The 22,887-nt window shown below is 38.2% G+C and overlaps 1 protein-coding gene across 6 annotated transcripts in view; it reads right to left on the bottom strand.

The window, feature by feature from the left end:
* Nucleotides 1–22,887, bottom strand: part of diaph2 (diaphanous related formin 2) — a 498,271-nt gene that overhangs the window by 167,627 nt on the left and 307,757 nt on the right. For all 6 annotated transcript variants that reach the window (XM_088924957.1, XM_088924960.1, XM_088924961.1 and 3 more), the window contains 2 exons: nt 20,491–20,730; nt 2,034–2,163 (listed from right to left, as the gene is read on the bottom strand). In XM_088924957.1, the coding sequence (XP_088781083.1) occupies nt 2,034–2,163; nt 20,491–20,730 (370 nt within the window). The remainder of the gene's footprint in view (nt 1–2,033; nt 2,164–20,490; nt 20,731–22,887) is intronic.

The following is a 22,887-nucleotide window of genomic DNA, read 5'->3' as shown; positions in this document are numbered from 1 at the left end:
CAGCCTTGAAGACTCAAGCAGATATAACTATTGAGAGCTGTGCTATGATGTGGGATACTGTAAATGCCACATCTCCTTATTCAGGTAGTGAATTCTAAAGCATAGCACAGAAGTGACTGCTATTTTGACTCCAGAAAATGAAAAAAAAACAAGCCAAACAAATTCTATATTTCTGGCATGCAACATTTACTCTGTGTTGACATCGCAAATGAGTTTAGCACTTTACTAAGATCTGGAGATGTATTGTAACACTGGCACAGAAAATTAATGTTTCAATGTCTTATTCCAAGCAAGTTCTGTATTCATATTTGAAGGCAGCACTGTGCAGCTGTCATTCACAGGAAAAGATTTTCAGAAAATAATAACAGCAATGGTATTTAGATTGTTAAGTGGTGTCTTGCAGCATCCATGCATAGAAAACAAAATGTATTTTTCTTCTTTAAATCATCATCTGCTTAAAATCATTTTATTAAAATAGTGTAGTTTATTAAACATTTAAATATTTGATAGCCCTTGAACATAAATGAATAATGTTCAAAAGAATTTTTAAAAATAATACAAATAATGATTTGTTTGCTCACCCATGTGATGGCTTTCAGCCACAGACCTTTTCTTTCATATACTGTACAGCTCTTACAGTGAGGGAGTTTGGCTGTCCCCAAGTTTATTTAATGAAAAATAAAATTCAATCTAAAAAAGCCTGATTATTATTAGTAGTTGTTGTATTATTAATTGCCGTGCTTTATTACAATATTCTTAAAGACCATGTATTTCACAGTACTCCCCATCTGGAGTGGCCCAATGGTATCCATAGGAGCTTTGGATTGCAATGAAACACGATTATTTAACTTGTCAGGAAGCAGCTATTATCGTTTGCACTTAACAATTTCTTTCCATTAGGGCTTGCCAGTTCCAGTGTTAATCAGCACTTACACAGAGTTAATTCCTCAAAAAAATAACATGGGGGCTAAAGAGAGCTCAAATTAAAAATGATCTGTCTCAATGAGGGGCCGAAGTGTTAAGGCTGTGCGGCAGAGAGAAGCTGAAGAAGGATGGGAGCAGGCGCTACCAGCACTCCGCTGGGCGGAGGTGTGAAAAGAAAGCTGCAAGGGGGGGAAACACTGCATGCTTTAAAACACACAGCAGGAGCACCACCACCTGGCCCGAGTCAATGAAACCAAAGTATGTCATGCTTGAAATCTTTCTTCAGACGTATTTCAGGGATGGACTGTTGTTATTCTTGCAAGGTTTTAAAATTCAACCCACAGCAGAATTATAAAAGTGTTGGTCCCACAACATATCTACGCACATCTGCCTATTACCAGAAAGATTGCACTGGAAATGAACTAAGTGCTGTTAAGGCTTAGGGGCTTATTCGCTGAAATTGTTGAAGGCAGTCTCAAGTAACAACACAAGCAACGAGCTTCAGGGTGGCAAAACAAAGAGCAAAATGCCAAATCTTATAAATACCTGTTGAATTAAAATAAAACAAAAAGGTAATAAAAAGATATTTGTATTTTTATGGCACTGATGCTTTCACTCTCACGAACAAAGAACCCAACTTGCTGTGTCTGTCCCCTGCAGCAAGAGCACATTTCATAAACAGAAACATCACTGTGCTGCAGCTCAGCAAAGTCGCTTTACATGAGCGCAGTGGCCAGCATCTAAAATAGATAAAGGCTTAACTGAACATGTCTGTCAGGTTCTTAATCAATACTAGACAAGTAGTTTCCTGCCTGGGCACAGCAGTGTGAATTTATAACATAAAGGGATTGCACACCATAGAGGACACACTGAAATCAGACTTGTACCGCAGAGCAGAGATGGTTCTCCTGCTATCAAAGAGCAATATCATTCCAATTGTGTGAACAACTAAAGTCATTTCAAGGAATTGCCACAACCAATCCGACCGGTTATTGACGATTTCACATTCTCACAGCCAATCGCATGCAGATGCCACATGGTTCATATTTATTTAGCAAATCACAAACCATGAACATCCACCATAATTAGATGTGGCAGCCACCTCTCACCTCTGCTGGCATTCTCCACATGTTCAAGTTCGTCAGTAAACTTCAGGAGCTCAGGGTACTTCTCCTCACACTTTTCTGCAAGGAAGTGGAGCAGTGTTGTCTTCTGGTCAGTGGACTTCGTGTCTCTCAGCTGAAAGACATGGAGATGATCCAGAATGACCAATCAGGCAAGCATGAAAACAAGTATATAGTGACCACAAGGTAACAGCAAGGGTTCAATCCTAGTGCTTGAATGAGGGGTTTTCTTCAGAGACTGCCTCTCTTCACCCAATGGAAGCACGTACAGTATGCAGTAGCTGTGTATCAAAACGGATGTCTGCATGATCTAGAATGCTGCCAAAGCCCATTTTCCTTGCTAAAACACTCTGTTGATCCTGCTGTTCTTCCACCTGTAGAGGCATGACCCCATTTCAGGTTCTTACACTGAATCCTAAAAACAGAAAATCAGAAAGCACTTATTGCAATAAGCAACACCAGCCTGATATCATTTAGCTGTTGTGTATCCATTTTTTTTCTTAATCCTGAAGCATTTCTATAATCGCAGATCAAAAACCCTTGGAAGCCAGTGTTTATAATGTTACACTTCACCCTATTGATTAAGAACCAACAATGAATGAATTATTTTTTCTTCAGATAAGCGCTTGTCACAACTGCAGTTATGTATCTGGATTTTAGGCTTTTACCAAACCCCCTCAAGCATGTTTTGAATTCTGTTTATAATACAGTACGCCCTGACATGAGCACAGCCAATTGGCACCATGCTAATGAATGAGTCTCACCCCAGTGGCTTATCGGTATAGGTCAGAAGAAGTTGCGGAAAGCAATGAGGTACTTTGACGGGCTAGATAAGCATTTATCTGCATGAGTCAAGGTATTAGCAATTATCTGACACCCATCAGAAATAGTGAAACATATTGTTGAGGAATCTTATTTGCCAACGCCTCCTGTACTTGCTTTGAAAACGCACATGATCAGCTTTAAATACTGGCTGACACTGAAAATGATTCAACAATGCTAAGGCTTATTCCTGTGGTACAGCACCCTGACTTACAACATAAAGAATACAGTATATACAAATAACAAAATCTGGTAAGCAGCCACAGGAAAACACAATTATATTCTCCTCAATTTCAAAACACTTTACAAACCACCAGTCTGACAACCTCACTGCCCCTCTGCTTCTCTTTATTATTTTGATTACACAAAAATATAATTTCTCTGGCATCTCAAGTTCATGGGCAGAGCTGAAAACGAAGAAGTAGGTACAGGAGCAATGTAGGGCATGTTCCTTGGTCCACAGCTTAATCTTTGCGGGATCTCTCCAGCTGTGTGCTGGGCAAACCCACTGCGCCTAACGATTCAATGGGGCCTTTCAGGAAAGCATCCAAGCCAAGTGATACATGAGAGCCAAGTTCCTCTTTACTCGCTTAAATTTGATACTGATTCTGGTGATTGGTTCACTGATGCATTCTTCCGAGTACTGAATAAAATCCCAGTCTGGCATCCTCATTGTAGCATGCATCTCGTTTTCACTCTCTGAATACGTGGGGGAAATCTGTCTGTGTTGGAGGTACAAACATTATTCCGCCTTGGATTGCAAATCAGACATGTCATGATACAGGATCCCGGGCTCTACTAAGTTTGAGGCTGCATTATTAAAATAAAGAATGTCATCTATGTAGAAGCAAAGTAAGACTGTAATAAATAACATACTGTATGTTTTAGATTCTTTCACTTTTCCTCACAGGTCCAACATCCAACCATTGCCCAGCACATAAAGGATACAACTTCAATGGGATTTATTTACTAGATAATTTCCTTTTGATATTTCACTTAGTCCAGATTTGGTCTTTTCATTTTACAGCTATGATCTTTGTACCTCCACATGGGTGCAGGTGATGATGAGACAGTGCCATACTTTCTTCAGTTCTGCACAATTTTGATTCTTCAGTTCATCAGCCATCTGCCATTTTCCACGCCAACAGCCATCCTACTAAGAACCGCAATGAGTGATGCTACTCTTGCTGTTGCACAGTCATCCAGCTTTTCCAACTCAAGTCCACCAAGTCTCAACACCACTTGTGAAAAACTACACCACCATTTAAGGAAGCCATCACAGTTGGCTCAAGACTTCGACCGGTGTCCAGTTTGTCTGGAGATTAAGGCAAAACCTGCTCCACCTATTGTATGATTGAGCCAGTTATAATTCCTTTAGGTGTCTTTTCAAATTAACAAAATCCACCCTTACGACTGAAAAAACATACACTTTGTAATAGGAAATCAAAGTTTTCTCTGATTCAATAATTTACATTTAAAATTTGACAGCTGTGGACAGTGCAACAGCTGTTCAGTGGCACCTCTAAAATAATCACTTCTATTGTTAAACTTACAAGTTACAAATTAAACTTCTATTGTGTGACCAATCAAGTGGTTTAGTGAGCAAAGTTATAAACTGGCACGCCAGTGAAAATGAAAATAAGATCAGGGAAGAAGGCTGTGCAAACACATTGTTTTTACTTCCATTATTTTATTTGTTATAGTTTTTAATATTTGTTAAAAGAGCGTTTCAACAATTTCATCATATTTGGAAATTCAGCCACGAGAAAACACACTAACAAGCCAAAAACAAAAGCAGATTCATGTTTGAACACCCCCCTCCCAAAACACATATACTGTTATTAACATGTACTGTATGCAAGCAGCAGACCTGTTACTTCTGAAACGTAAATCTGAAGTCTTTAAGATCACATGGACTTCTACTCCAATAACAGGAGCAAAGTCAGAGCTCACAGAAAAGTTTGAAACCCAGCTGTTTATGTAAAAATCACTCTCAGATGAAACCCTTGCAGGCTAACAAGTGTTGCACCCTGGAGAGATCCTTATTTTAAAAGCAATGGGAGGGAGGACACGTCATATCCTTGTATGAACCAAGAAGCCTACTTTGCACCAGGACATCTCTCCACATGAACAAGGGGCTCTGAATGTAGGCAATGCCTCACCAGTTCCTACAATCCGTGCTGCCACTTGAGAGGGAAATGCTTGTGAAATCAGAGTCAACAGGACAGTGGGAACAGCTAATGCTTAGAAAGACTCCAGGGTTGCATTAAGGAGGGCAGTGGGGCTGAGTAACCTTATCTGCCTCTCTGGCTGAAACAGATTGCCTGCTGTCAAGTCTTAACTTCAGGATGGCTGGTTTGAGAAATAAGACTTGCACATCCCTCAGCTCAACTCCACGGCACACTGCATATCCCCTGAATGTACACGGCACCAATAAAACTGTAAATACATGCAGGGTTCTTGTTATAAACCTGTTTGCAAGTGTAATGACTGCAAATATCCCCTGTATAGGATTGCAAAGACCCCACTGCCAAACATCTTATTTTATGGAAACCAGGATTGTTCAATGTGGAGAAACATTTAATTAAGTAAACAGCAAATAGGTCTGGGATTATTTAGCACAATGCATCTGCATTACAAACTGTAGTTATTTTACTATGGACTATGTGTATGGTTTGTGTAAAAGTATGGAAAAACGAATCCTTTTGCAAGAATGTTCTGCATTGAATGCACAATTCCAAGAAGCATGGAGAGAGAAGTTGCTCAGTGGTTTGATAATGAATGGATCTCAATCACAGATACTATTTCACTTAATTATACTACAGTGCCAACAGAAAAACACACCCTTACTTAATTATAAATGAAAACATACATATTTTCTAGATTTTCATTTGTAACTACATTTCAGAATGTTCAAGCATTTGTTTTTCATTGGAGAATAGGGTGTGTAGACTTTCTATAGACATGGTATGCACACACCTGTAATTTTTCTGTATGACTGCAGCACTGGACAGAACATGATGTGGTCCTTCCTGGATTTCTGTATTAAATTATTGATTTCTGTATGTTTCTGCCTGTTTGACTACTGCTACCTATTTATTTGTCAGTCTGTCATGCCCGGATAATAGTGAAATGGTTTAAAGAAATCTGATCTGCAGGGCAAAATGTATTTTGTGATTTAAAGTAAAGCTCGTGGCAGGAATGACATACAGAGACTGAATGAAACATGTTAAACTGGCAGCAACATTTGAAATCGCTGTAGCAATCAGGGTGTGATTGCACTGGAAGGCAGTGAGCAGTTGATTAAACTCTTTGCAATTGGCTTCTCTCTATTACCTTGTTAGTTATATGATTGCCCCCAATTCAGCTGCCAAACAACAGCAAAGATGCAGTTTTGATTGGATGTTTTCACTTTAAAAGGGAAAAAGTGGCATTATATTGTTATTCAAATTGCAATAATCACCTTTGTAATACAGAATTATGCTTCAAGTTCATAACTACAGTACTTGCATATTAATGTGTTTCTACACGATCATTAATAAGATTATGAAGGTTCAATAACAGGCTGTTTTTTTATAAACCAACACCTGTAGTAATTATACTGTAGCTTCATACTGAAGTAGAGTTTAAGGAAATAAAGCCCTCAGCCCACTTTTTCCCATTGACAGAGGGACCCCACCTCTCCCAGGCTAAGTGGTGTTATGCCTTAGACAGTCTGTTACAAAGATCAATGATTACTTCAAATGATATGTGAGGTGAAAGAATAATTTATCACCATGATATGTAAACAATAGCTATATATTAATCTAAACACATGGCAGCAAATGACTACCAGTTCAAAAGGGCTCCATGATCAATAAAGCTTTTAGCCTGAAAAGGCCTTTGAACCCCTTTCAAAGTAAGGGAGCTTGCTCAAGATGAAATGGCAATTGTTTTCAGGTAGAATGAACTGCTGTGAAAACCCTAACTAGGAAAGCCAGAATTGATTAATCCATTAAAGACGCAAATTCAGCAAATGCATTATTGTCTGTATTGTGCTGGTTATCTGTTTATCTGTGGGTGTTGTAATACTGCATTAAATGTGATCTTCTGTGTTTCTGGGAATCTAATAAATGGACCTGTGAATCATATATGAATTATTACAGGAGTGCTTCCTACAGAGCATTTTTATTCTTAAATGGTGCTGTGTTTGAGCATCCATTATATAAATCGCTTTTCTAAGAGATATTGGCTATAAATGACATGAAGCTGAGGGACACATTTCTGCTGCAATCTCTGAAATGGCAAACACTTACAAATGACTTGTTTCAGTATTAACTGCAAAAATCTTTAAAAAACGAATACTATTTGAGTTGAAGAGTTCAAGAGTTTTATTTGCCCTTCAGGATTTCAGGTAAGGCCTATTTTCAGACCACAAGAACACCTGTTTTCCAAATTAATTTAGATTTTCTTTTTTTTAATAGCCTCCTGATCAGCAGGATCTCTGCTTACCCTAGTCAATATTGCAAAACCTCAATTCAGCATCTCTGTAAATTCTCTTCCATTCAGTATCAACTATAGTCTCTTCTTTATCTCAATATAGAATCCGTAAAACAGTTAATATGGAAGTAATCATGAACGCTCCAGTGCATATATCAAAACAAGCTGCTCCCCTTTCCTGTCGACACTGCACACGAATCCTAATGTTATTCTCTTTATTTAAACAAAATTAAGTTCTGCACTCGCTCTGCCATGGGGTGTTTACAAATCATTGCTCTCCTCACTAACATGCAGCACAGTGATAGAACAGGCGTAAAGATAATGTATTTTAAAGGCTTTGCGATTACCATAAAGACATTAGGCCTGTGCTGACTACCTAGGCAGGTTTAGTGCATGCCTGCCTCCTCTAATTTCAAAAGCTGTCACAAAAGAAAATGGGCTTCACAAGGGCTACATCTTCAACTTTATAGAAATATTCATTAAATAATATGAGAGTATTCCCTTATATTCTGTTCTACACAAACGTGGTTTTAATAGAACTGTTTTTATAGCATCATAATGTCCTGCATTCCTTCAGTGAAACTAGAAAAACAATACAGCATGTAGTCACTGATAAGTGAAAATAGACACTTCGAACTTTAATTTGTCATTCCTTGCCCCCCACCTACAATATATCTTAAGAAATGTGATTGCAACATCCACTGTGCTCTGCACTGATAGAAAACAAGCAAAACCTGTTTATTTTGTATCTGTGAACTACTGTACAGTAATGTACTGCAAACCCAAGAGAAGAAAAACTGCCATAACACCATGGAAACCTGCTTTCATTGACAGAGCAGTCACCGTAACCTTCTTCTGTTCGCAGGCTGGTGTGTTTATTAATAAATTCTTTAGGAGGAAGGACAAACTCACTAGTGAATAACTACAGACATCTAGATCAACCTGAGCACTCTGTGGAATGGAAACAAACAGAAGAAAACAAATATAACAAATTCTAACAGCTTTCTGGGGTCAAGAAAGTATTGTCCTGATACTTTCATTTACTACAAGTTTCTTCCGTAATATAATTTTGTCACAACTGTTACAAAAACTCCACTACAGCAAAGCCTCCAATACCTAGGCACAGGATTCTAATGCAATTCACCACTTCACAAACCTAACTTATACCGCAGGCCAAACAACCTCAGTATAACCATGCGTGCATGGGTGTCATCTGTCACTAATGGTAATTTTAAAAAATGATTTTGGGGAGGAAGAGAACAGCATGATATGATCTAAAATTACACACCATTGAGGAAGGAAACTCACACAGGTAAATGATAATACTCGAATCCGTTTCAATTTCTGTGTCATTTGCCTTAAGAGATAGCATAATTCCACATGTCAGTGTCTGTGGCTTAAGTGCTCTGTTTAAGCTTGAAAAACAGCTCTTAAAAATCCCACGTGAGGGTTATCGGTGATCGGCTTCCTCACATCAACAAACACTCTTTATTCAGTGACTACTTCTGCATATTTATTACTAGAATAATTAAACTATATTTTCCAGCTCATCATCATCTCTGATGAAAATAAATCAGGTATCTTATTTTTTATTTATATCCTACATTATTGAGGCTAATTAATAAGCATGTGCTTACAGAGGCCTGACACAGGTTTTGAAGGTGGCACACACCTTGGAAGACAAGAACTTGATCTTCGGATGATCTTGAAGTATCAAAACATCAATTACTGCTGCCTTGTTTTTGGCACTAATCAAAAAGTTCAATAATGGTCACGAAAGTGAATGTTTAATAAGAATGGTAGCTCTTCCAGTCGAACAAATGAGCATTGCATCTGCAGTCGTATCCTCCCAATGCATATTTAAATTAATCTGTCCTTATACAGTAGGCTCAAAACACAAATTCTGTTTAAAGTTAAAAAAACATCAATCAAATAGTTTTATTTCACTTACAGTATGTCCACATTTAGCATTTTAAGGGACACAGACTAAGGAGAAGAAGGTTTAAAATTGAGATCAGGAGGCACCTCTTTACACAAAGGTTTGTAGGAATCTGGAACAAGCTACACAGCCATGTTGTTGAAGTTCATATAAATTATAGTTTATTTGTATTACTTATTTTATGTCTAAAAGATTTCTTAAGATGGAGATTTGCAAACACATTAATCTCTGCATCTGAAAATGGATTTGCAACCACACACATTCCTTGGTGCAAACATTCACAAAATGCCTTGAATGCTTATCTAATTTCAATCAAACTCTTGTGGTCTGAGTGCATGCCCACCAAAATACAATATCAACTTTTCTTGGGAAAGCACGGCAGACCACAGAGACAAAAAAGATCAAACTGGACCACCTGAAGAGGACTATGGGAAAATAGGTCCTTCTAGCAATCGCTTCTACTTAAAAGAAAATCAATAAATAAAACAATGTTATGCAATCAAAAATAAAAAATGCATTAGCTATCATAAATCATTTCTAAAACAATTGTTACAGCTGTTCTTAAAAGTGATATAGTGTCTGTCAACAGTGTGTAAAATACAGCCAAAAAAAGGCTGTGGCACAAAGTTAGTTACCAACAAAGGAGAGCAGTCAAGTTGAAAAATAATGATGCCTATAGGCTTTTTCAGATCCATACTGCAGCTTGTTCCTCTTTAAGCGAATGATGTCTTTTTTGCCCACCATGAAGTGATAAAAGACTTTGCACTGTAGAAAAAATCCACAAAAAATAAATGGTGAGAAGAAAACTTGAAATCAGCCTGTTGTGAAATCTGATACTTGAACATTCTATAACACCTAATGGATTTCAAACGAGTAAGTCTTCTTTATCAGATAGCTTCATTTAATGGAGTCTTGATGAAGTTTTCTTTGGATCAGACCGATTGTGCTTATAGATGACTTGACAGCCACAGCACTTTTTTTTGCTTCTAAAACAGAGCTGTGTTTGCTTACAGCTCAGGTTACTGTCCGTTTACTTTTTCTGCCCTTTCAGGCTTCCTTAAATCTAGCCAGGTGAATTTCACAAGTCTTTTGTGTGCTAATTTGTCTTTTGCCGGTAGACAAACACTCATTTTCCAAACTTTTCAAAAAAGACTCAAGGACATCATCCACAGCAGTGCCAGGAATATTTAACTTCAGGTCCCTCACAAGCAGAGGCAGTAGCACTTGCATATATCACGGTGACAAGCACAGCAGCTGAGTATATCACACAAGCAGACAGTGCGTTTTCACATTTTTATTCAACCTACTTTTGCTTTGTTGTGCTGTGGGCTATGTAGTTAGTTTGCGGGAGGCATAACAATGTTATTGTATCTCATGCATAGGCTGCATAATATACCCACAATCACGCAGGAGTGAGTTCCTTCTGAAGGCACGATACATAGTAATACATACCCAGTGAAAGATTCAGGTAATACATTAATTCTACATTGGCTCCTAGGTGACCCAGCCAGTAATGACCTCCCATGTGGGCTCTGATTGGACTCTCTTGCACAGAGACAGCCCTGGACTATGCCATTAGCCCCCCATGACCAGTCTGCAAATTGGGGGCAGCACAGAGGTAATGGATGGTTCAAGATTAATACAAGCAAAAACCTATAAAATCATATAGGTGGGCAAATCTCAAACTATCTCAGTTTACAAAAAAAAAGATAATACGAATCGCCAACGCTCCATTTTTATTTAATTAAAAAAGAAGAGAATGTGGGGCATTAGATCTGACAGCACTGGAGTAACAAATTTAATTACTGATCCAGTCATCAAGGTCACAGTGTTTTGACAGTCGGGAGTGCTGAGTGAGCCCAGGGAGGGATGGACACGGATTAGTAATTCATGCCCACCATAGTGCCCAATGAAAAGCTGGAAAAACAGGAATGCCGGCATAACAGGATCGAGCCAGAGACACAGCAATGGTTATATAGCAAAGGTTTTAAAACATGCACACATGCAAAAAAAAAACAACATTAAAAATCATTATGACCCTCAAGGACCCAAGGTAAGCTCAGTGCACAGTTCTTTAGAAAATGAAAGAATGTAATATGTATAAGTGCTTTCATAAAAAAAAGTTATTAGAACAAAAAATGATGCTGGTCGCAAGAGGGGGGAATCTGCGTATGTCTGCCAAAACCTCACTCCAGTGCATCAGAAAGCTTGTTCCATATTCATTCCCCACTGTGATCACTATGGTATTGGAGGTACATGCTGTGAGAGCTAATTAGCACATCCTACCTCTTTGTGCAGAATCTAGCAACCTTTCACTAATAAAGCTGCAGTCAACAGTTCCCCCTTTTATTATACAGGGATCAATCACACGGTCATAGTATGTAATCTACATTTAATTTCATGTATTTGTATTTTTTTCAAATTATTTTAACACCCAAAATGTTGTTAAAAATGCTAAGATGTGCAATACAGCTTTTGTCTGATCATACAGTACGTCCATATTCAGAGTCAGTCATTTTTAATGCATAATGAATTGAAGCTTTTATACAACACTGAAGGTGCAGTTTACAAATGATGCAGAGAACACTGTTTTTAAATTAAACATGAATACATTAAACTGTATATATGAAATGCACTAAGTAAGCAAAGGGTTTGTCCCAGTTTTTCACAGAATTTTGAATTTGAAGTAAACCTTGATGTTTATGAACTTGAGAGGCTTTTATACATCTTTATCTGTTGATTCACAGCAGTAGACAGACAAGTCATAAAGCAGCCTATCTCGGAAACAATGGAGTGAAAGGATTTTATTGTAAGACACCACTTGCATTGCTTTTGCATTTTTTTCTGTCAATTTGTCTCCGTTTAGTGAAGGATTAGACTTTCAATGTTATCACTGACAGACCAAACTGTTGCAGGCAGTTGAAACCATGTTCCTGACATTCATTGCCTGCAACAGGGGTGGGGCTTTTAGACAGCAAAACCCTGTAATTTTAGTTGATCAGTTATTCATTAACTTTACGTGCTTTACATTGATTTACTAATCTATTACCATGATTAAGATCACTGATCACAAAATGACTGAACAGAAATAAATTCACACCCACCACACCCTTCCAGTTAAATGTCTAGGATGTTCCTTGCCCATCTTGAAAGATTTTATTTCTTCATCTACTTACACTTGTAGAGCCGACTTGAGTCTTTGATTTCAAACAGGGATAAAGGAATGAAAAACACGAAAGATTTCCAATACAAACCAAAGCACTGATTGCATTTAATACAGATCTAGCATCTAAAAACAGTATGTTTTTAGTATGAAACAGTCGTTTAAACATCCCTCCTTGGCAAACAAATGTGGGCATCTGTGTTTTACTATGCAACTTTCTTAATATGATTCATTTCACTTTCCATCAACATTTCTTTTGGATGAACAGGGAAGGGATGATAGGTGGGAATTTGTGCATACAGTATATTTCGATATCTTACCATGTAGTATTATTGAATACATTGCTGTCTCTGTAGAAAAATAAAAAACAGGCTCAATTATAATAAAAATGAATCGTATTAAAAAAAATCCATGTACAGATAAACAGTCCCTGACAGACAGCCACAGCTCTACTGGTGTCTTTTTCCGAAAGGCCACGCACCACCGCGCTGAAAAGGCAGCACCTCTTCAGCAAGCCTGGCTCAATGCACACGGCTTCCCAGCTGCAATCCCAATTTCCTGTGCTTACAGAAAGCTTCACTACAGACGGACGCCGAGGATGAGAAAAGGGCTCGTTTGATCAGCTTCTTTGAGGTAAACTGCCGTTTGTACTGGCTGGGGTCTGGTTAAAGAGGACCAAGCTGTAGCGAATTGGCAGGGATCAAGCAGTCACCTCAGGTAATAGCTGCTTTATTGAAATGGTGAGCGCACTCAGCACTATCTGACACAAGACCTGCCACTCCTATTGTTCCTCACACTGAAGCACACAGCGCTGCATCCCAAAGCACAGAATCCAGGCCCTACCTGTATATCACATACTGTAAGCTCTCTTCTGATCACCAAGCAATTTCTATTGAATTTTTGTGACTCTCTTTTCAAACCTCTCCGAGATCAATCACAGAAACAAAATAAAAGGATTTCTGAAAAGAGAAACCAATGTTTAAATATACAGAAAGAAAGAGTAAGCACACATCACAGTTTGTGAAACATTTAGCCCACAGCATTAAATCTTCATGAAATGACGTTCCAGTGAGGGAAGAATACAAGAAAAAAATAAATATTAGCACATATTAGTATGCACATATCATTCTGAAGACAACAGAAAAAATTAAAAGATATATCTAAACTTGAATTTTATTAATTGATTGCTTTGACAATTGTCATTTGTTTTTAGTCCTCTTCATCCCAAAGGATCCCACAATACTAATAAAATGAAGAGGGGGACTTTTGGGAGAGAAGGTGGTGCAAGCCTAACAATAAATTTTGCCTACTCTTATTAAAAGTGCCCCGGGACCTTTAATGACTTAGAAGCAAGATCCTCAGTTTACTGTGTTATTCAAATGCTAGCATATCCTACAACAGTGTCCGTAGTCACAACACAGGGGCATGACTTTAGAAATTCTGGTCCAGAGAAAAAAGTGCCACCTACTGGTCCACTGACACCACTTATAGAAACAACTTAATTTTACTTGAAGCTTTGTTCCCCAGGGCTGACTAGGCGCAGCCTTGCACATCATCTGAGATCTGAAGAGATCAGGCTGCATATACGGTATCATGGGAAAAGGTATGCCTGAGATCCTATGCAGCAAAAAGAAAAAAATAAGTTACACTACAAAGTTCCACTTAATCGTAACCCCCTCGCCTAATTTTATTTATCTTAAAGGCATCACATGCAGAGGGAAATGAAGTCCAAATTACTCATAAGTCTGAAGGCAGGAACCACAAATTGCAATAATGAAGTTTGACTCACTTGACAGATGTCCCATAAATTATAACCTAAGAAATGCCAAAATGTGTCTGTATACTTCATTATCACATATACTATTCTAAGAATAGAACATCCACACACACATACACATAGTACATAAATAAATAATGTGTATTCATGCTGTACAGGGTTTTAACTGCATTTTAGAGTTCTGATATTGCTTTGCAATGCCCTTAATGAGATAATGGAATTGAGGAGATACTGTTTGTGATTTGGTGCTGTCTGCATTTAATTACACAGAGTTCATCAAATCGAAAATTTAAAAACAAAAAAAAACATAAGTGAATTGGGATTAACACTGAAATAAAATAGCTTTTCTGAGAGGTGTTTAAAGTACATTCATATTTAAAGAGGCAATTTCTATAATAAAAGCATAGTAAGTCAGGGGAATTATGTATCCTCTCTACCAATAATCCAAGTCATGTCAGGCCTGATCGCTTAATTTAACTAGCAGAGTTCTGGCAACGAATCTTCCTCTCTCACAAATGTGTGAATCCTCCAAGTTCTAATTTGTCTATTCCAATTCCTGAACTGTGTGTTCCACACTCCAGTGAGCATGCCTGAGGAATCCTGGCAGCTAACATACACTGGTGTTTGGACTGACTTGCCCAGCATCGATATTAAGTCTAGAATGGGGCTGTCTGGAATCTCTGATAAGCATCCGCTCGGCAATCTTTCAATCTCAGTTACAACTTTGAAGAGTGCTCCCCTTGTATGGGTGACAAGACAAGACTGATTAGCCTTGAGCAATGCAAGTTTTTCATTTGTTTGGTTACTCAATATTCCTTTTAATGGCTAATTTCCTGACCTCTAAAGAACAGGAACATCAACAGAAAGAATGGTCCCTGTGTGCTACCTGGATGATCTAAAGACAGGAACTGGGTTGAGCTACAGAAAAAGTCCAGTACAGCCAGCTATATGATTAGATTAAACTTTGGTTATCAGCTTACCTTCTTTTAAATTAAGGATATGAGCAGGTTTCCTAAATAATTCTAGCCAAACTCAGAGGGTTTGGGTTATTTAAAAAATACAGGGCAATGTATCTGGACCACAAAACAGCTGCAGTTTGAATCTTGATTCATGTCTTGCTATTGTTATGCACCTTTGAAAATTTAAAGTCATATGTACTGTACACTGCAAATATACACACATATTTAATTATATGCAGTATATAGGCATGTAGGAAGTACTCAAGTAAAAATCCATTCTGAATTCTTTGCAGACATTCAGTACAAGGCATAGTTTGTTAACCCTGTTTCTAAAGGATGAAAGAGAAAATAATTTCTAATGAGCATAATGTTTAATTTACACTTTTTATTTTGCTTCTCTGAAAGCGGCTGTAACTGAGGAATATGTTTTTTTTCCACACTAGGTTGTTTTTATTTTATTTGAAGTTGTTAAAATCTTTGTAAGGATTCCTCAGAGTCTACCTTTCCAGAAAAATGTCAGATCTGGGCTATAGAAGTTACTTTTTTTGAAAAGTCTATGACAGGAAGCCAAGAGTCCAAAACAGAGGAATGGATTTTTCTCTGCTCTATAAGATTAAAGTTAACTGAAGCTTAAAAGAGCCTGCATGCCCTTTGTGTCCTAGGCAGATGATGGCCAGAATATAGCATTACAGGATTTTCACAGATAATAACATCAATCCACTCACATCCTGGATGAATCTCTGTTTGGATTCCACCCAGATCAAAGAAATCGCAAGTCCATTTCATTCAGAATGATACCTATAGATGCATACACAACACTCTGCAGTGTCTTGGAAGTGGGCTATTTTTCTTCTTTGCTTTTTTTCCTCCTGTTTTTCAAGTGAAATAACAAAAAAAAGTAATTCTATTTAACTCTGTTTAAAACCCCAAGAAGGTGTCAGTAGCGAGAAACGGGGGAACAGGCCGTAGGAGATAAGGCATGACACAAGAGATTAAGAAGACGTATCCCTGCCATCGAAATTCCACGATTGTTGTCAGGTAACCCTTCACCTACAGTATGACACAGATGTTGTATATTCCTACATCCTGGTCCAGATGTTGCAGCCCTGGCTCAGCAAGCAGAGGGGTTTCTGCTGAGTGCAGGTTCAAGCTGAAGTCCAGGGATCGCTGCTTTGACTGCCGGCTGTGCCAGCTGCACCTGGGACTCTCCATGCTGAGAGGGCACAAGGGGCAGAAGCCACAACAGCACACGCCTGCAAGCTTGCTGTGGTGCCAGTGAGACCCGGAGCAACTGTGTTAATTAAAAGCGGTGTGTGTTTTGATGAAAAACAGGGATAGTCACCCCTCTCATACAGCTGTAGATACTGTAAAAGCAGTACAGCAGAACTGACCATTTGCAAATGCAAAACCAAACAAGAGACATTTTAACTCTGAGAAAAGGCCCTGAGTGATCCCATCTCGTTGGTGCTTAAAGAAAAGACTTAAGACACTGCATGCAAAGTTTCTGTATACTTCTACATTCAAAACATCTAAATGACCCGCAGAAAAGCTCTCCAAATTTGATTTCTTTCACATAACAAAGAGCTGCTCTCGGAAGGGATATTTTTTCCACATTTATTAAGTTGATTATAGGCCAAACTAAAGAAGAAGGAGTTTATCCAATTTATGAATCCGATCTAATACTACATAACTGCATTCAATTCAGCTTCTAATAAAAACTAGGGCAGATACAGCTGCCCAGAATCATGTTAAAATAAGTAGGATGAAGTAACAATGTCATCAGCTGGAAATTAGGCAGGGTATAAATTGTTTTACCTACATTCAATTTGAGTCAACACCAGCACTGAGCAGGTTAGGCTTGTGGCCACACATATTAGTGGAAAAGTGTTATGAAAGTAAAGTTCATAATTGGTTATTGAACTCATGAAATAACATGATGGTGGAATTCCAGAGGTGTAATATTGTTGACAAGCTTTAATAACTCATAGCTGTAACCTACTAAATTATCAAAAATCAATGCTAACAAGACTTTATTGTTTCCCTTTTGCAGTTTCTCATACAATTCAAGTATTTCTCAGACAATGTAGCACTTTCTCTAGTACTTTCTAGCAGTCATGCTGTGTCTGTCTAACCATGCAGCATCAGACACGTTCTCCAGCCAGTCATCCATATCTCTTCAGATCAGAGTCCGGCAAGCCTGAAGACTTCAGTGGATGCACAGTGTGGAAGGAGCACAGGACAATGCTCTATGAGTCCTGTTGCTCCTACATTGCACACACACAGCTGTCAGAATGTCCTGAGAGGCTGGAGGATCCCTTAATGAAAAACGTGGACAAGCATGCATTACAAGGACATAAAATATTAACTTGCTGTTTATGAAACATCTGAATGAATTCTACTTTAACTCTTTGCTGACTACAATCTCTTTCCTAATTAAATTTTAAACCGAGCCCTTCCTTTCCAATGAAAAGCAAGCATCCCAGAGACAGGTGCACACTGCATTTTTAAATGTATGCATCTGTTTTCTAGTTAAACACAGTAGAAAACAGATTTTAGGCTGTTCAGTTCTGCACAATTTTACATCCGAAAATTGATGTACAGGCTAGAGGTTCATCTTCAAAATGTTTTTTTCTTGTTGAGCCCTTTGCTCAAACAAGGGCTTTCAAGTTCCAAGTCAAAACTACCCTGATGGTTGGTGAGAAGAGACAACAGTGCAGCCAAGAGAGCAAAGGGTTAAAAAACCTGGCTAAGAACTATCAAGCCTTCATGTTTTCTGGCATTTCAGTGGAGCAGAGAAAGGTTTACAAGTCAATAAACTTCTCTCCCACACAGAAAGAAAGTGGAAAAGTCAGTTCAGAAAAGTGTAACTCCTGATTATCATTATTTTACTGTAGGACAGTAAATATGATCTTTATTTTTAAATTATTATCCATTATATTTTCCTTTTAAATCTTGCAGCCATGTACTCCTACTATTGATAAAAATCTTACAAAGATTTTCATTTGACCTTCAGTAAATTACATTCCATTTCTTCGATATGACAGAAGATAAATATATTCAATTCATTACTACATTTTAGATGATGAATACTGTATATCCTGCTATGAAACCTATGTACAATAACAATGATTAACATATAGGTGGCTGAATGTCTCTTATTATTCTGAGAGATGCAATACAGACACAGGTTAACGTGTGGGTGGAAACATTGATTATTTCAATTCCAGTCCTTCAGTTAGAGAAATTTTTACATTAAAAATTAATCATGCAAGCTTTTGTTTCTTACAAACAGGTGGTTAGGCTCTGTCAGAGCTAAATGGAGCATATAGAAAATGTACATAGAACAATTTAATAAGCTAATTTCTAAAAACAGTAACTCACTAATAGTACCGATATTTAGTAATTGTAATTGAGAGTTTTCCTCCTTTTTTCTTTAAAGGAAAAAAATGTTTTGTTCTCTAGGAGAATTAGTTGCTCACAGGAGAGTTTACGTTGATCTCAAATGATCCCAACCTCACGCTCTAAGGTCACAGCAAGCTAGCCAACAAGGAACAAAATCCCTAACATGCTGAGAGACATTCCTGTGTTGACATCTGCTGGGATCTTCTTGAAATCCATTTCTCCTTTGCGACTCTCTGTCCTAGGCTTTCTAACCCTGGTCCTGGAGAGCCCCAGTCTAGCAGGATCTGTAAGTCACCATTAAGTCACCAGTTTCTAAAGAGAAATTAATTTCTGTGAGAAACTAAACAGGTGAATTGTTAAAATAAGTAATTTACAGATCATTTACGACTGAAATGTAAATACTCTTCAGCCTTCAAGGACCAGAGTTCTCTTAATTGTGAGCACATTACATGTGTCATTCTTAAACAGCTTACAGGAATTGCCAATCTTTAGAAATAGGTGTCCTACAGTACAAAACTAACTGGATTGGGGCTCTCCAGCATCAGGGCATCAGGGGACCCATGATTCAGGCAAACTCAAAGGGGCTTCCAAAATCAGAAACTGCACTCTAATTCAAAAACTAGTAGTTGTGCAAGAACCAGTAGATTCTGACGGGTGTACTGCTCTTTCTAACCATAATGCATAGAGCTGGGCACTGACTACTCCTGAAAAAGCCAACATACCTGGTCTCAAGAAGGAATTAGGACGTCATGGCTATTTTCATGTATACCCATCTGAAGATGCAACTCTTTAAGTCGCTTAAATTGGACTATTTACATAGTTAATGACTGAAAAGTAATATGAATCCATGACAGAAAATGAAAAGGACTTAAGGGAATGAAATGACTGATTAATATGTACTTGGAGCTTGAGAAAAAAAAATGACACAAAAAATTAGTAACCAAAATGTAATCAGAAATGGGTCTAAGAAAAAACATTTGTTTTTTTTGTTGTTTTTTTGCCCTTTATCCTATGTTAAGTCATGGAATGACAGATGGTAGTAATTTCTGTCTTTCCCAGAGTGATGCAATGTGTAATTACAGACCAACAAACTGACCTACTGCAAAGGATTTCACATATAAAAACCGTCACATGCAGCAAATATTTTTATAGGTTGGGTTTTGAATTGTGCTTGGCATCTTCACCGCAGTACTAACCCTCACTTCAGCATGAGGAAAAATCAAATTTCCTCTCCTGCAGCTAAGACACCTGTTCATCCAGGGCAGATCTTTGGTGCTGGAATTTCAATTTGAAAAAAAGTGGGGCTTGCTGTGTGCATCCTCATGTTCCTGAGACAGGTGAGTCCAGCCCACTGTCAGCCCAATGCCCTTGTTTATCTGTCACCAGATGTGCCAGAGAGGAGCCACATGCTCTCTACAGGCTTGTACAGTACAGTACCTAACTGTTTCGGGGTTGGACACTTCCACACCAGAACTAGGAAGAGCAAACTGCAAAAAAGCCTTTCACACACAGCATCCAAAACCAAATAAAAAGCTTAAAAAAAACTGGCATTGAAGGGATATTTTATATAATGTAAATAAATGATACGACATATTTAATCTATCTTATTGACAATTACTGCTTTGACTTGTACAACAAAGCGAAATGTCTTCCTTTTCACGCTGACTTTTCCATCAATCAGCTCACAATAGCTTGCATGGTGTCAGCGCCAGCGCATTCTGCACAGTAATTTCAGCACATTCCAGAACACGTGTTGCAATGCACCCTAAAGCTCACATCAATGGTCTAATCTGTCAAAGGTTTACATTTACTGCTCTTGCAATTTAGAAAACAGAGGGTCTGTCTGTCTGACCCCAGGCAGGGTCATCCATGGAAAGCAGGGACAGGAGACCGTACTGTACCTTGCACAGGAAGGTGATGTTGAAGCCGAAGGTCTGTGCGTTGCGAGAGCCAGCATTCATGTAATTCCCCACCAGTAGCACCAGCTCCAACAGGCGGCTGAAGCCCTCGCTCTTCTTCACCTCCTCACAGGCAAACGTCACGTTCATGATGTCGGGGCGGATGTTGTTGACCTGCTCTTCGAAGGTCAGCTTGAACAGGATGCCGTTGAGCCGCGACCTCAGCATCTTCACCGAGCTCATCTGGAGAACGAGATCAGGAGGACAAGGCATCACTGTGGACACTGAGCGCTGAACACCATCACCGCCACTCAGGACAGAAACAACTAACAGTGGGCAGCAAGAAGCAAATAACCACGGAGTCCTGACACTTTTCAAGAGACGCTTGCTTAGAAAGAGATGCATGAACTTCAGAATGAATATTTTAATAACCCAGTCAGATAAGACAGAAACATTTAACATCATGTGGTTTTACAATACATTGTAAGCGGTCTCTTCATGCCAAAAGAGTCACACTGAATCTGACTTGTATTCCAACACTATTACAGCCTTAATAAGAGATCTCCCTATGTTTAAATTGAATTTGGCTTTTAAGTGGGTCTGTCACAAGAAATAAGGCAGCACATAACTCTTGACAAAACCTTTCTCTTGTTAGAAAATCACAGTTTCATACCTTTCACTTGCTCATTTGCCCACAGTGATATTGAATAAAAAAGTAAGTGCCACTGCTTGATAGCAAAGCCTACAGTTTGAACACAATCCATCCTTTCATATTTACGAGACATCCTCCAACACAAAACAGTCACAGCTTTTAGGTGCAAGCCACTGAAAAATATGGAGCTAACATTCTCAACAGTTCTCAACAGTGTGAAGATTCACAGACATGAATTATCACAGATTGTATGTTTCTAAATTGGGAAATGTTGTATACAGTACATCTGATATACATCTTTGATATTTATTTAGGTATGTATTTATTATCCATCCTAAAGGTGAAAATTAGTCTTTGGCATCATCATAAAAAACTACAAAAAAACAACACCCACCATAAATTCACATTAAAAACAAACTTGTATGGATTCGGATACAATGCATGAAAAGATTAATTTCTGTTGAAGGGCGGGGGATATGAAATCTGAAACATAAGCAGTTATACAACCAAACCATTAACTGCATCTGTACTTATTACAGGTCTGTACAGTCATACAGAAAAGATAGGATGGATAAACAGAAAGCATGTTGGGCAAGAAACAGAATTCAGAAGTGCTTTGAAGCAAAGAGATCTAAGAACTTTTTCACCTGTCCCATGTGACAATTCAATATATAACTGAGAAGACCTGAAACACTAACCGAAAGTCCTCTTTCACCTGTGAGCCGCAGGGCTGGAGGATTGAAATCACACTGAGGAACTTAAGAAACTACAAGAAAATAATAAATCAACAACACCGAGTTCTGTGTCTGTTCTCATGTCATGTGCAGTGAAGTAGGAATTTCAGATACACTGTACAGCTTGTCGCATAATGCACTGCTCAGGGGCTGCCCTGGGACCCTGGTCATGATGTCACATTATACAAGAGATTTAGCCATGTTATGAGTCTGTTGTCTATCAAAATAGCATTGTGTGCCTTTCATTTCTTTATTTGATTCTCACTATATTAAAAAATAATAAAAAAGAGCATTTCTGACAGCTTTAGCAAAAAGTATCTACAAGTGGCTTATTTCCCAGTGGAGCTGTGAGCAGCCCTGATAATGTGGTGTCTTTCCACTTGGCTGTATATTGCTCAGGATAAGCTGTGCCTGTATCACAAAAGCATATCATTACACAAGAGGAACTGTGTACAGATCGGTATTAACAAACATAATTGATAGACACCTGCCTGCTTTTCAGGGCCTGATTCCAAAGGAGCATAGGGGAGTCACTCTAACCATCCCAGATCCCTTTTTATTGAGCCACATTGTGCAAGAAAAGTTTTACTGTTTCAATAAACGTATTGCTTCTTTTAAGTGTACAGTTAGACTTTCTAAACAGAGATCATGAAGTAAATTTATGGAAAACAATTTTTCAATGTATAAAATGAAATAATGATGAAAATGGAAATAATTCACAGGCCACAACTGAGTAGTAAAGTTTTTTTTTCTTGATAAACATTTTCAACACATGGACAAAGATAAAGTTGATTAGCCAAAATAATCTACTATACTAGACTGTTTTCTCAATATGGTATGTGCAGAAGATCATCACATTGCTATTCTATGTTTATATTATTATATTCTAAAGTGAATCAGTGAACCTGATATCTTTATTTGTCATTCATCAAAATGGTTAATCTGAGAAGGATGGGTCCAATTTAAATCTTTTTATTGACAGTTAACTGTTAAGGAAAGAAAAAAAGGTAGCAG

Source organism: Atractosteus spatula, chromosome 9, assembly GCF_055471065.1.
Source record: "Atractosteus spatula isolate fAtrSpa1 chromosome 9, fAtrSpa1.hap1, whole genome shotgun sequence".
NCBI lineage: Eukaryota > Metazoa > Chordata > Actinopteri > Semionotiformes > Lepisosteidae > Atractosteus > Atractosteus spatula.
This window is presented reverse-complemented; position numbering and strand designations above follow the sequence as displayed.